Source organism: Sander vitreus, chromosome 12, assembly GCF_031162955.1.
Source record: "Sander vitreus isolate 19-12246 chromosome 12, sanVit1, whole genome shotgun sequence".
Taxonomy (NCBI): Eukaryota; Metazoa; Chordata; class Actinopteri; order Perciformes; family Percidae; genus Sander; species Sander vitreus.
Genome location: NC_135866.1, coordinates 6,340,810 through 6,354,041, shown reverse-complemented (window position 1 = coordinate 6,354,041; position 13,232 = coordinate 6,340,810). Strand labels below are relative to the sequence as shown.

At 41.1% G+C, this 13,232-nt stretch overlaps 1 protein-coding gene across 2 annotated transcripts; it reads left to right on the top strand.

The window, feature by feature from the left end:
* Positions 1-434: 434 nt before the first annotated feature.
* septin2 (septin 2) lies at positions 435-12,336 on the top strand. 2 transcript variants are annotated; one of them, XM_078263429.1, is made up of 13 exons: positions 435-674; positions 2,256-2,294; positions 3,017-3,131; positions 4,907-4,993; positions 5,115-5,238; positions 5,506-5,640; positions 6,291-6,408; positions 7,411-7,512; positions 7,775-7,920; positions 8,339-8,422; positions 9,582-9,642; positions 11,825-11,921; positions 12,090-12,336. In XM_078263429.1, the coding sequence occupies exons 2-12, from the start codon at positions 2,271-2,273 to the stop codon at positions 11,918-11,920; spliced, it is 1,092 nt and encodes a 363-aa protein (XP_078119555.1). In that variant the 5' UTR covers positions 435-674; positions 2,256-2,270; the 3' UTR covers position 11,921; positions 12,090-12,336. The 2 variants fall into 2 exon arrangements, with proteins under 2 accessions (XP_078119555.1, XP_078119556.1); XM_078263430.1 differs by lacking the exon at positions 435-674 and adding an exon at positions 2,098-2,120.
* The last annotated feature ends 896 nt before the right edge of the window (positions 12,337-13,232 follow it).

Here is a 13,232-nt window from a genome sequence, read left to right as displayed (position 1 = left end):
ACTAGTGTGTGCGGCGTGCCTGTTGTTTTGTTTCCGGTCTAGCTAGATCCGGTGTGGTGTTGTAGTTTTTCTAACATTACTATTTGTTGCAACAGTATGTAAAAAAAAAAAAAAAAAAAAACTACAAAGTTTGCTAGGCCAAAAAGAACGTTAATCTTGCGATAAAAAAAATTAACGCTGTTAAAATGGGTTTGCGTTAACGCCGTTTATGATGCGTTTAACTGACAGCACTAATTTATTTATTGAATAGTATAATGTAGATGTGTAGAACAGTTGAAGGTTGGGGCTTTTGTGAAAACATTCAGAGAGAGAGAGAGAGAGAGAGAGACCGCCCCTGTCTATACCAAATTAACTTTATAGCCTACTCTAAACCAAATAGGAGATTATAATAATCTAAGTCTAACACATTGTCATATAAGATCAGTGTGTATTATTACAATGTGTGAATACAGTGTGTAAGCAAGCAGCCTGACTTTCATTGTTAGCATTAGAAAAATCTTCATGTGTAGTGTTGGCCCTGCTGCTCTCGCCCAGTGCATTGTGGTCTGTGTGCTAAAGGAAGCTGCTGCACCGGAATCTGAAGAATTTGAGGTGTCCGCCAAGTCTACTGTTCATCGTCGGCTAGTCGTTTTATACCTCTATCTGCACCATACTCTCTGTTGACAGGCTGTAAGGTAACACTCCTCCTTTCTCTTATTCATCGCTAAATTGTCTCAGTGCTGTGTTAATGGCGGTATCGCAGTGAAACCGACGACGCTAACATTAGCTATTTAAGTTAACATCCTGCAGGAGAAGCTAACGTTAGTTAGTAGTTACCGCTAAGCTAAGCGTGTCTTGTAGCACTTTAACGTTACTGAACAGCTAACTTAGTTAGGGCTGTTAGTTTGGTACAAAGCTTTGTTTTGGGCTCGTTTACATGAACAAAATTACCATTAAAGTATTTATTTATTTTTTATGGCAGAGCTGGACATTAGCTAGCATATTTCACACCCACTGGGTGATTACCGTTATGATAGCTTGCAATATTCGTTTTAGTTGGCTAGCTAGCGTTACATATTTCTATGATGAATCTAGCTAAGTGGGCAAAGCTTTTTAAAATTAGCTTAAACTAGCTTCTAAACTAGCTTGGACACATACATATGATGATGATAATGCATTTTATTTATGTTTTTACAACACTCAAACCCAAGTAATACAAATAATTTCAAATCGAGTTAAAAAACAATCCACACACTAATAATCCACACGCAGCTACTAAAAAGACTAACGTTAGACTGTTAGACTTTGTCTTGTCAGCCAGTAAAATATACAGTTTTGTATGGTGTAAACAGAGATACAGTCGCTTTCATCCCAGCAGTCTTGAGTGCAGTGGGTGTGTTTCTAACCGTTTCAGATCATTTAGTGTCTTCTTAGTTTTCTCTGTTCTACAACTGACTTGATTGCAGTTGAACATAAGTAAGCCTTTTTGCCTGAACAAGAAGATCTAGAATGCACCAGACTGGCTCAGCAAGTTATTTAGAATAAGACATTTTAAGTGGCATTTCACTATAATGCAAATCAAGTTGCTTGTTTTCTCTTAAGCTGATGCATTTAGCCTACAAGGTTGTGGTGTTAAAATTGACCATGAAAATACAACAAAAAGCTAGCAATACAATTCTATTAATACATGTATATACTTACTATAAAAAGGGAGTGATTTTACTTAAAAACAAATTACAAAAGGATTTTAGTTGACAAAATAATCTTACCACAACGTCTATACTGTTGCTGTTATGAAGCTTTTGTTTGTATGACACAACCTTTTGTGAAACATGAGAAGATTATGTTACAATTGAATATTGAGTCGGTGTTACATACATTTAGAGTGTTTGAGTATACACGCAGACTTAAAACACAATAACCAGCATACAGGTAGTAAACTGATACCAGTTGGGATTAATAGCATAAGCATGGCTTGATGTCATATCCTCAAATCAGAGCGTTGTGGAAGGCAGCTGTAATGCAGCTATCTTAGCAGGAAGAGCAGTTTTTTTTTTGGTGGTGAGATGCAGTGCTCTCAGAAACCTTTTTTGAACACAAACCAGACTTCCTGTCTCTCACACACTCTCGCAGTCAGGCCTGTAAGTATGCACCTGCATGCATTACCTCCATTTCAGAAAAAGGCCATAGAGGCCAGACGAATTGCAGCAAAATGTGACTGTTTCAGTTGTTTTTGTATGTTTCTCAGTATGTGATACAGTCTGTCTTTCCCTCAGGTTTAACGAGAAAAAATGTCTCAGGCCGACAAAATGAAGGTGAGTCTGGGGGGGGGTTATAAATAGAATAATAGAAAATGAATAGATATAATATAAATATTTCTTGTTAAATGCTGGGTGAGTTACTCCAATATATGCTCAGTAGTTCTGCTCACCATCCTTATGACTCACTGATGTAGCTTTAGATGGGTTGAAAGGCCCAAATGCAGAGCCAGAACACACTGCTTATCAGCCATGACCTTTGTTGGAAGGACAGGGAAGAGAGGGTTCCTAGATCTAGCAAGACTGTGTGGCCAAAAAGAGCTAAATAAATAAGGAGCATGTACCTTTTTGTATTTGATTTGACATCGTCACTGTGTAGCATTGCTACGGTGGTGGTTAAAAGCTGTCCGATTGGCCTACTTCTCATTGGTCTGACTAGCTCTGTGAAGGAAAGGGCTGTAAACACTGGAATGATGATGATTTGCAAATAGTCTGCAGAGGACTCATGTAGTCCTCCTAAATATCCTGTTTTTTTTTTTTCTTCAGTGGTTTCTACTCTAGCACTAATGATCAGCTGTCATGTTTTTGCTGTTTGCTATAGTGATAGCCAAACCATTTTTAACTTAAACCTGATGTAGGTTTTTGATAAACATTAGTTTTAGCTGAAGTAATAATTATGTGCAAAGGAACGTTCTTTCATTGAAGTTCAAAGCTGTAATGTCACCAAACATGTTTTTTTGACGATTCCCATATTGTACTTTGCTTTTTTTTTCCTACAGCAGGGCCAGTTCAGCAACCCTGAGACCCCAGGGTACGTTGGATTTGCCAACCTACCTAATCAGGTTCATCGCAAGTCTGTAAAAAAAGGATTTGAGTTTACATTGATGGTGGTAGGTGAGTGAACCATCACTGTTGGTCCCTTTCTTGTTATTATGCGACGCTGATTTTATTTAGTTTGAAAAATGATAGTGTATCTCAGTGATAACAAGGTTCATGCTAGACATCTAGAGTACACATGGACATTTGAGGAATAGGTTTGTTTTTTGTGGCTCATGTGAGTTTGTTTCTGTAAAACATTTATGATGGAATCTTGGCCATTAGCGTGCACGATATACAGTTGTCCCAGTCATATTCTGTCTTTTCATAATGGCCTTTCTACACAACAGTTTCACAACTCTTTTGCCTCTGTAGTTCATTGTGTGTGTATGCTGAGAGTAGGCAAGTTGTTTAGTCTTTGGCCTTGTCTTCAGTAATGCATAAGTGTGTTTTAGTGTGCATGGAGGCTTTTGGCCTGTAGAAAATGGCAGATGTCACATCACGGTAGTTGCTCAGCTGGCGTCAGCGTAAACTCTTGATGTGAACACTGACTGTGTGAACCTCCCTGCTTGTTTGTGAGGGGGGAGGGTAGAAGCTCCCCTGAACGCTGCTCATCCTTTTGCTTTAAAATAAACCAGAGAGGAATGTTGCCAGTGGGCCTCGAGGGAATGATTCACACAGTGGACGTGGCCGGCTGTCCCTCTACTGCAAGAATACTCATTGAGTGCTTATTTAACCTTCTGTGTGACTGGGGACCTTAAATAAGTGTGAATTTCCTCATTGTGGGATTAATCTTGAATCTTGAATAAACCATTGTTTTCCTGTACTTTTAGATGGCCACAGTTCTTCCCCCACAGAAACAATTTACTTCCTATGAAAAATCATCATTTCTTCTCCGTATGCGTCACTTTTTTATTTTTACCCTAAAACACTGGTACTTTTTCTTCAAAGATCCTCTTCCGCACGCACCTGAAACTGTAGTGTATTCAATGTACGTTGTCGTTTTGGATTTTCGATACAAGACAAATTGCCATTTTAGGAGGCAGTAAAGACTTGTGTAAATGTTTTGTCATGGCTCTGGGAGGAACTACAGTAGGAGCATTCCTGGGTAAAGCACACAAGCTTTAGGTTGTTTATTGGAATTGCATTGTAATTTCCCCTTGTGGGAGTAATAAAGTATAAAGCATACATTAAATTATGTCTCAGCATCTGTAACTCTGTGACCGTGAGACGTTGGAAACATCTTTTGTTTTCCATTTCTCTTACATATAGTTTATTAAACCATGAATGTTTAATTGTTTGTCCAAGTGTCTCGTGTTTACAGTAGTCCCACACTTCTTGTTGGTATATGGAGCCAGTTTCAGAGGCAGCCAGTCAAGATTTAGTTTGATAATCATCAATTAATTTATTTATTTATTGCTTGCGGGCTACCGATGGCCTTAAAGCGAGCATATGTTGTTGTATAGTTTAGTTCATTCATTGTCAGACAATATCAGCAAAGACATTAGTTGTATACAGTTTCTTCAGTATACAGTTTCTTCAATGCAGTTCTCGTGGAAAGATGGATTTGAGCTAGAAGAGGATATCTAGGTTCGTAGTTCTTGCTGCTGATATTTCTGACACAGTTCTGCTGAAGTCAGATTTAGTATCATTTATTTCCTTTCCTTCTACTGTGCGTCACAGGCAGATGTCTTGTTTCCTACAGAGCAGTGAGGATCATTGTTCTAGTCATTAAAAGTGATCTCTGTATTACAAGAGGTTTGCACTTTGCACCAACAAGAACCTGACCGCTCTAGTCATTTTTAGCTATCGTGTAATATTCATTCACTTTCATTTTCCTCTGTTGTCGAAAGGCGAATCTGGACTTGGAAAGTCCACCCTGATCAACAGCCTGTTCCTCACCGACCTTTACCCTGAGAGAATCATCCCTGGCGCAGCAGGTACAATGATCTTTGTTCTAATGCACTTTGTAAAAACCTGTGTATCAAAATCATGTAATCACGGACTAACTTTGTACTTCCGTGCTGATATGAGTTCTTGCACTTTTTATTCTTCTAACAGAAAAGATAGAAAGGACGGTTCAGATCGAGGCGTCGACGGTAGAAATTGAGGAGCGAGGAGTGAAGCTCCGCCTCACCGTGGTAGACACACCAGGATACGGAGACGCCATCAACAGCCAGGACTGGTATGACATCTTTTTGCTTTATGCTGAGGGGGAGATTAAGGTATTTTTTTTTTAAATTACCCAGTGTCTGTCCTGACACTGTGATCTTGAACAACGATGAGACACTAACCTTGGGCAGTTAAAAATAAAGGTGTGTCTAAATATTTTAAGTCATGCCAATGTATTCATCTCGGCTTTTGATTTAGTATCGGTGAATGTCCTACCAGCATGGATAAGCCCTTATATTGTAAATGTATGTTAAATGTGCTGTCTATTTTTCTAATCCAGTTTCAGCACCATTATCAGCTACATTGATGACCAGTTTGAGCGCTACCTCCATGACGAGAGCGGTCTAAATCGTAGACACATTGTTGACAATAGAGTTCACTGCTGCTTCTATTTCATTTCCCCGCTTGGCCATGGGTGAGTCCTGCAATACTTACGCTGCGTTTTGACTGCAGAAACCTTTTAGGATGGGTGGGGCGGGGAGAACATTTATCTTTGTTTGATAACATTAAAAGTAAAGTTAGGCTTTGCTGTCAACTTCCCAACTCGTTTAAAAAAAAGACTGGGGAGAGCGAGAGAGAGAGAGTGTGGCAGTGCTATGAATGAGAGAAATAAAACCTTATTTTCTGATGGTTTCTCAGCGTTTACGCTCTAAAGCACAGTGAGACTACCTTTTATTTTTTTAAGGTGAAACGGGCGGGCACACTGAACTGCATCATGTATCATGTGTTTACTCCTGTGACCACCAGCAGCCCTCATCCTGTAATGTTGCTTTATACGTCAGCAGACTAATTTGCCTAATCTTCACGACTCTTTAGACAATGTGAAGGAACTACCTTCTAGTTCCTTCACATTAGTTCTGGGGACTTTAAAAGACCCCAGAACCCTGGGTCGAAAAAGCAGCTATACTTATGCACCTACAGGCTTTTCAGTCAGAAGAAGTTGCACTGACGTCCCTTTCAATTCATTCATCTTTGTAATGCCCTCTAATTGCTTTATACAAATACTTGAATTTTTTTTTTGTGTCTCTCTTTGACCCCGTGCCTGTCTGCTTCCTGTCCTACCAGCCTGAAACCCCTGGATGTTCAGTTTATGAAGGCCATTCACAATAAGGTCAACGTGGTTCCTGTCATCGCCAAGGCAGACACGCTCACCCTCCGAGAGAGGGAGAGGCTCAAGCGCAGGGTGAGAACAACACAGAACAGCCCATTGTTCAGGATCTGTTCCAGTTCCTGAAATAACCAGTAGCTATCATGTGCTCACGGTCACTGCGTTACCCGCCCAATTTAGAAAAATACCGTTCGTACCTGAAGTACTATATTGTAGTCTCGCTTTGCCAGACCCTCCTCCAAAGCGAGCTGAAGGAGGGTCCGGGATGGGAGGAAAACGTGCTCTGGTTTAATGGCATTTCTTTAAACCAATCACAATCCGCCATGGGCGGTGCTAAGCTCTGCACAGAGCCGCTGCAAAAATAGTCGTGCGAGAGAAAACACAGATTGGACAGCTAGTCTAGCTAGCTGTCTGAGTTTACCCTGCAGAGATCTGAGGAGCAGTCAACAGTAGTCCTCCATAAATCCACCGAATTTAAAATCCCAACACAAAGAAAGCGGAAGGAAACACATGAATTTCCTGCGACACCGGAGCGATCCCTGAAGTGGAATGTCAAGGATAAAGACTAACTATATTGAAACGGGGATTTAGATTAAAAAAGTAAAACCAGTGAGACCGGAAGTGTCAAAAGTGATTTACCTTCACAGAAATGTCTTTCTTAATACATATAAAGTCCTGACTAAAGAGGAAATAATAGGTAGTCCCTTTACAGCAGAGATTCCCATCTTCTTTCAGCCAAGGACCCTTTAAAGATAGGGAATATATAAGAGAGATCTATTAGAAAGATATTAGGCATGTATTCAACATACTTGCAGATTCTAAGAGTTGTAGATGTGTTGGATTATAATGTAATCTATGAACTATTATTGATTTGAAAATTTAAATATTATTCCTTGAACTATAAAGCCTTTAGTAAAAAAAAAAAAGAGAGAAAATAATGAATGGATCTAAAAACCTTCCACGGACCTCCTGGCAGAGGGCCACGGACCCCACCTTGATAATCACGGATTTACAGAATGCACATAACTGGTAATACAATGTGATAATAACCTGTTTGGTCCCTGTCTTCTCGCTAAGGTTCTGGATGAGATCGATGAACATGGCATCAAGATTTACCACCTCCCTGACGCCGAGTCGGATGAGGACGAGGACTTCAAAGAGCAGACCAGGATCCTCAAGGTAAACTCTCCACTCCCTGCAAAACCTTTCATCCCTAAATGAAATCTGAATTCTGTCATGCCAAAGATGAGTTGGCGTTTATTTTATACCAAAGGAAGGAGAATTTGCCATGGAATAAAAGCAGTCCGCTATATATCCTCCATTCTAATCCCATTGAAGTCATCCCATTACTCTCAGGGATTTCTTTTAAGTGCCGTTTCTTTTCGTTTATGCGCGTGGTTGAACCATGACTACGGACACATTAACTACTCCTCTTTTCCAGGCTAGCATCCCATTCGCGGTGGTGGGATCCAACCAGCAGATTGAGGCCAAAGGGAAGAAGGTGAGGGGCCGACTGTACCCCTGGGGAGTGGTAGAAGTGGAGAATCCAGAACACAACGACTTCCTCAAGCTGCGGATCATGCTGATGTGAGTGGTAGAGGAGGCTTAAACCCTCTGCTTTCCTTTTTTCTTTCAAATGTGAGTGACAAGCATAGGGTGATGGTGAGATTCACTGACCTGCCAAGCTGTCTGTAGACCATCTGTTTTCCTCCAAATGCTGTGGAAAGTAACCACAGCTACGTAGCTAGCGTGGAGAAGTTGTTAGTTTGGCAGGATGCCTTCAAACACAATGAGAGCAAGTCTACCCCTGCTAATAGCTTTTTTGTTAAGGTGTAGCCAATTAGAAAAGGGCTGTAGCCAAGGCAGGAAAGCTGGAAAAAACATTTCTTATGTTATGGTGCACTCCCTTTGCCCATGGGAGGTGTAGTGAAGCCAACATCTGTAGTTTTCAAAATGTCTGTGCAAGAGCATTTATTGGCTGGTGACTTTTCCACACCCCTGACAGAACCCACATGCAGGATCTACAGGAAGTGACCCAGGACCTTCACTACGAGAACTTCCGCTCGGAGCGCCTCAAGCGGGGTGGCAGGTTGTCCTCCCATGGTTACGTTCTGCCTCTGTCTCCTGCGTACGTACTTGTCTGTCAGCTTGCTTTTCTGCACCTCCCCCACCAAGAACAGCAGAACCTTTGATTAGACGTATATATAAAATAATAACACAGTAGTGTTTAAAAAAAATAAAAAAAAAATAAAAAAAAGACCCCGCAACACAGAAATGCCATATTGAGGCACATGCACACAACGGATGCCACAGACATCACAGTAATACAACCCAACCAGAACATCCAGAGCTGTGGCTATGGAAGCTGAGTTACTAGATTAATTTCTGTATAATGGACCACATACTTCCAGTTATTCTTCTGTATTCATCCAGTGTGTTGTTGAACTAGGATCATTCTGTAGTACTCTAGCTCTAACTCATCATTTTTGCATGTTCACTACATCAGTTAGGTCGTGGTAGCGAAGCAGCAGTGAACATAATGCTGGCTGTAGTGGGCTGTGGTTCTACACGGTTAGTTGGTAGCATGTGTAGTTTGAGTATGCGTAGGGGTCGTAAACTGTTACAGCGTGTGTCATTTAACAAAGCGTGGACATAATCCTTTAACCCTCAATAGACCAAAAAGATTCTTTTTAGACTTTCTTCTAAAGCCAACACAGGATAAGGCAGTGGTTGTACTGTCTTCCCATTGCCATCTGTCCAATGATGGCTGTCTGGTCTTGATTTGTCCAATCCCATGAGTGGACTGTTGGAGGTACCGTTATTTTTTTTTACATTTTTTTTTCTCCATTTGGGGGAGGTAATGCTGCTTCCCTGACTCTCGCACTCGCTGCCTCTCTTGGGTCTTCCTGCTTTCATCTCTTTGTAGTTATTCGTTGTAGCTGCCCACTTTTCTCTTCTACAAAGAAAAACACTAACCCACTGATCCCTTCTTCACCTTCTCAATGTGGCTTTTGTCATGTTTGCCTAACGCTACTTAAAATGGTTCAACATGCACTTTTAGGCATGCACACACACACACACACTGACTCAGTCATTTTTAAAGCATCATTTTACATCTCTGACTGTGCCTTTTGACTTGATGATCATTTTGTTAATTGGCATACATCCTGCAGAAATATTGGAGGTTGATTCTGTAGCACGTAGCATCACAGTAACCTAAAAAAGTAACCGTAGTTGTGTTGATGCAGAAAGGGGCCGGAGCCGGAGGAAATGGACAAGGATATCATCCTGCAGGAGAAGGAGGCTGAGGTGAGATATTTCAAACGCTACACCACTTTGGGCTTGGAATACATTTTTTTTCACGGATCATCCTCCCTGTTGGCCAGGTTTCTTAAAGGAATGGTTTCTAATTTAATTCATTTTTGGAAATGCCTATTTGCTTTCTTGCCAAGAGTCAGACGAGAAGATCAATACCACTGTCATTTGTTCACTAAAGGCTTAAGCCAGCTGACAGTTAGCTTAGCATGAAGACTTGAGGCACGGGGAACTATTTCAGGGCGCTTTAGAGGTGCCAGTAGGTAGGCGGGGTAAACCCAGCCCGATCTGCCGCCGATTTGACTTTGCCCTGCATCTCAGGCTGGAAACCTGTACATTCTTTTATCCTGCTTCCGTTACAGACCCGCTGGGACCAATCACAAACTGGCTTATCCTCCTGGCGCGCTATTGGCCGGTTTAACACGATGACGATAGAGAAGCGACGGCAAGCAGCTTTTTGTTTACACTCAACATGGCGGCCACTGAAGCGCAGCGACCCGTTGATGCCGCTGTCGCTGCTACGTTGGTCTGATTGGTTGAAGGACTATCCAATTGCGTACAGTCATTTGAACTACGCCCGTTGATCACGCCTCTTGTAGAAAAAATACAGAGCAGACTCCCCAGACTAATGTTCCATCTTAAAAGATTGAGCTTGGTCTGGTGATAGCCAGACTAGCTAGTAGGCAGATTTTATTTTATTTTTTTATTTATTTTTTTAACTTAGACTAGCTGTTTGCCTCTGTTTCCAGCCTGTGTGCTAAGCTAACCACCTGCTGGATGTAGTTTCATATTTAGCGTACAGACGTGAGAGTGTTATCAATCTTTAATCAATCAAGCCAAACAATTCCTTTTTAAAAATGATTCTCTGTCCTACAAGTAACAATTTAATTTAAACGGTGAACAACTAAAAGTAAGAAGAGCGTTTCTGTTAGCAGTTTTTAAACTCATCGCACATTTGTAAATGATTCAGGTTCTCAGTTGGTTTTAGTAGTCAAAGTGGGACCAGAGGCCTGTCCTACGAAGCAGGATTTGGCGTTAACGAGGTAACTTCAGGTTCAACCCAGGGTTTTCTGTATCACGACGGTGGCTCACTTGTTACCGGGTTAAATCGCAACCCCGTTAACATTCCCTGATGGGTATTTTTATGAAAGATATAGATTTCCAGCGGAGGGAATTGCGTACCTTGAGCCGTGTGTTGCCAATGAGCACATCGGTTTGAATTATGATTTTTCTATTTGCGATCGCTTAGCACTGCCAGGGTTGCAACTGAAATAATAAGCTAAAACAGTGACAGTTTATAGAAAGCAAAGGTGTAATTATGGTCAGATCTAGTGCCTGACTGATGAGGAAGTGATATTGACAAGCGTTGTGATTTACGCATCTACAGCGTCGGCTATTTTTTGCCAGCTTTCCTTCCTGTTTCAGGAAGCAGCGACTGAATTGCGTTTTGCCTGCAGAACCGTGCCTGTGTTCTTCATATTCATGTAGGATTATAATTTGCTCTCATGTAAAATATGCAGCTCTGGTAGATGTTTGCGATTGGTCGTGCTGTGCAAACACCGCATTGGCAAACCCTGGGTTGACTGGACTAGTTGTTAATCACCATCGTGACACAGCTTATGCGGCACCGCGGCTGTTAGGTTAGGTAAAGCCGGGTAACTGAAATAAATCCAGGGCATGTTGATCTGCCTTGCACTGTACTCGTATTGAAATCCTAAAATCTCCGTCTATTGACTGACATTGCACTATTCCTTCCCTCTCTTCTGTATATTTTTTGTAAAATTGTGAATTCTATTGTATTGTTATACTGTACACTATTTTTTTTTCTTCTTATATTCTTACCGTCAACTCTGTTTTTATTCTTAATATGTCAAGTGTTGTACTTTTGAGAGCAAAGATTACCGGAGTCAAATTCCTTGTTTGTCTACGCAAACCTGGCCAATAAAGCTGACTCTGATTCCGATTCTTGCTTCGTAGTACAGGCCTGAGATGTTTGGTGTGTTATATTTGGCAGACAGATATTTATGATAATCTAAATATAACTGGGATAAGGGAAAGAAGCTATAAATGGGATTTACTTAAATTGCAGCCGTCTAAGTGAATGTGCCTTGTTCTTTTCTTTTGAAGTGCAAATGCTGTTTCCCTGTCACACATGTTGATGTTCTGTGTTGCACAGTTGAGACGAATGCAGGAGATGATTGCCAAGATGCAGGCCCAGATGCAGAAGCAGGGAGACGGGGAGGGAGACGGCCCCCACGTGGGAAAAGTCTAAGGTAGGAGCAGACCCACTTCATAACACTACGCTGTATTTCCTGAGCCACCAGGGCGCCTGCTTTCCTGCATTTGTAACCTAAAGTACCTAAATGACAGTCGATTATATGTAGAGGTCTTCTGTGAGGCCAGGCTTTATTTTAGTAACTTTTTTTTCTTTCCCACTGTAGGTATTTGAGCCACTGCTCGAGGTTGACTAGAGAGAGACGGATGAAGCCGAGAACGTGTGAAGGCTATCTGGTTATTGACTCGTTCTGCTTGCCACTATTTTTATTCCAATCCTACATGGGATCTGGAGTCTTTTTTTTTTTTTATATATATAAGTACAGTAAAGTATATTCAAACAGTGTTATGTTTATATATTTTCACACGGTTCTATTTTTCTTTTTTGTTTCATTTTATTAAACTTTTGCCAGTTACTCAAATGAAGTCACGTTACCCACCTTTTAAAAACGGTGGCATTTATATCTTTGATACAAACTTTAACTTTTCCTTTTTTTTTTTTTTCCCTTACTTTTTTTTGTTGCAATTTAGAAAACCAAAGTACTGCTGCTTGTATCCAGTGCTTTTAGTTCTAAAACATCTCTCAAAGCACATGCTAACATTTGCTCTGTGAAAGAGCTTCATTTGGGAGAGTCAGCTAAACTAGTAGCAGGAGTAGCTTTTTCTGCCATTGTTATGCCATTATCTCCATATTCTTTTTGTCAAGAGAAAACATGATTTCATATTCCCTCCGATTTAAGAAATGATCACACATAAGCTCCCCATGAAATAGGCTCCAGCCTGCTCAGTGTTAATCATATTACCCACCTCAGTCTGCAATGCAACGTTGCACCCCGTCTGGTCAAATCTTCAGGTGAATTTTCCCTCCCGTGCTGCGTTGGGATCAGCGTCTCCCCTTTCCTGTCAAAGTCTTATGTATTGGTGCAGTTCTCAGATCAGTGTTGTTGAGCTCCTTTTTTGAGTTTGAAATGAATAAACTGTGACCTTTCACCTCTTACAATCTTCCTGTAGACCTGACAAATGAAGGACGTCTGTTTGGTGCTTTCAGTCAACTAGAAGTAATGACGCCATGTTTCCTCTACACTGCAAAGTGACGCTTATGTGCCAGGGAGCATTAGCTGTTGTGTGTTCTCATTGATGCCGTGAGATTTAAGAGGTATCAACTTTTGTTTCTCGTCCCAACTGCTGAGTACTTTGTGGTTTCTATGACCACAGGGATTAAAAGTGACCCGATGAGGTCAGCGTAGCCAACGTTTCCCTCACCAGCCAAGGTGCGAGTTCTCGACATTCCTCTTTGTGCTGTTTTTATC

Excerpts from the sequence above, each read along its gene's own strand:
- septin2 (XM_078263429.1), top strand. The coding sequence starts at position 2,271 with ATGTCTCAGGCCGACAAAATGAAG. Across the intron at positions 6,409-7,410 it reads GGGAGAGGCTCAAGCGCAGG|GTTCTGGATGAGATCGATGA; the intron begins GTGAGAACAACA and ends CTTCTCGCTAAG. Across the intron at positions 9,643-11,824 it reads TGCAGGAGAAGGAGGCTGAG|TTGAGACGAATGCAGGAGAT; the intron begins GTGAGATATTTC and ends TGTGTTGCACAG.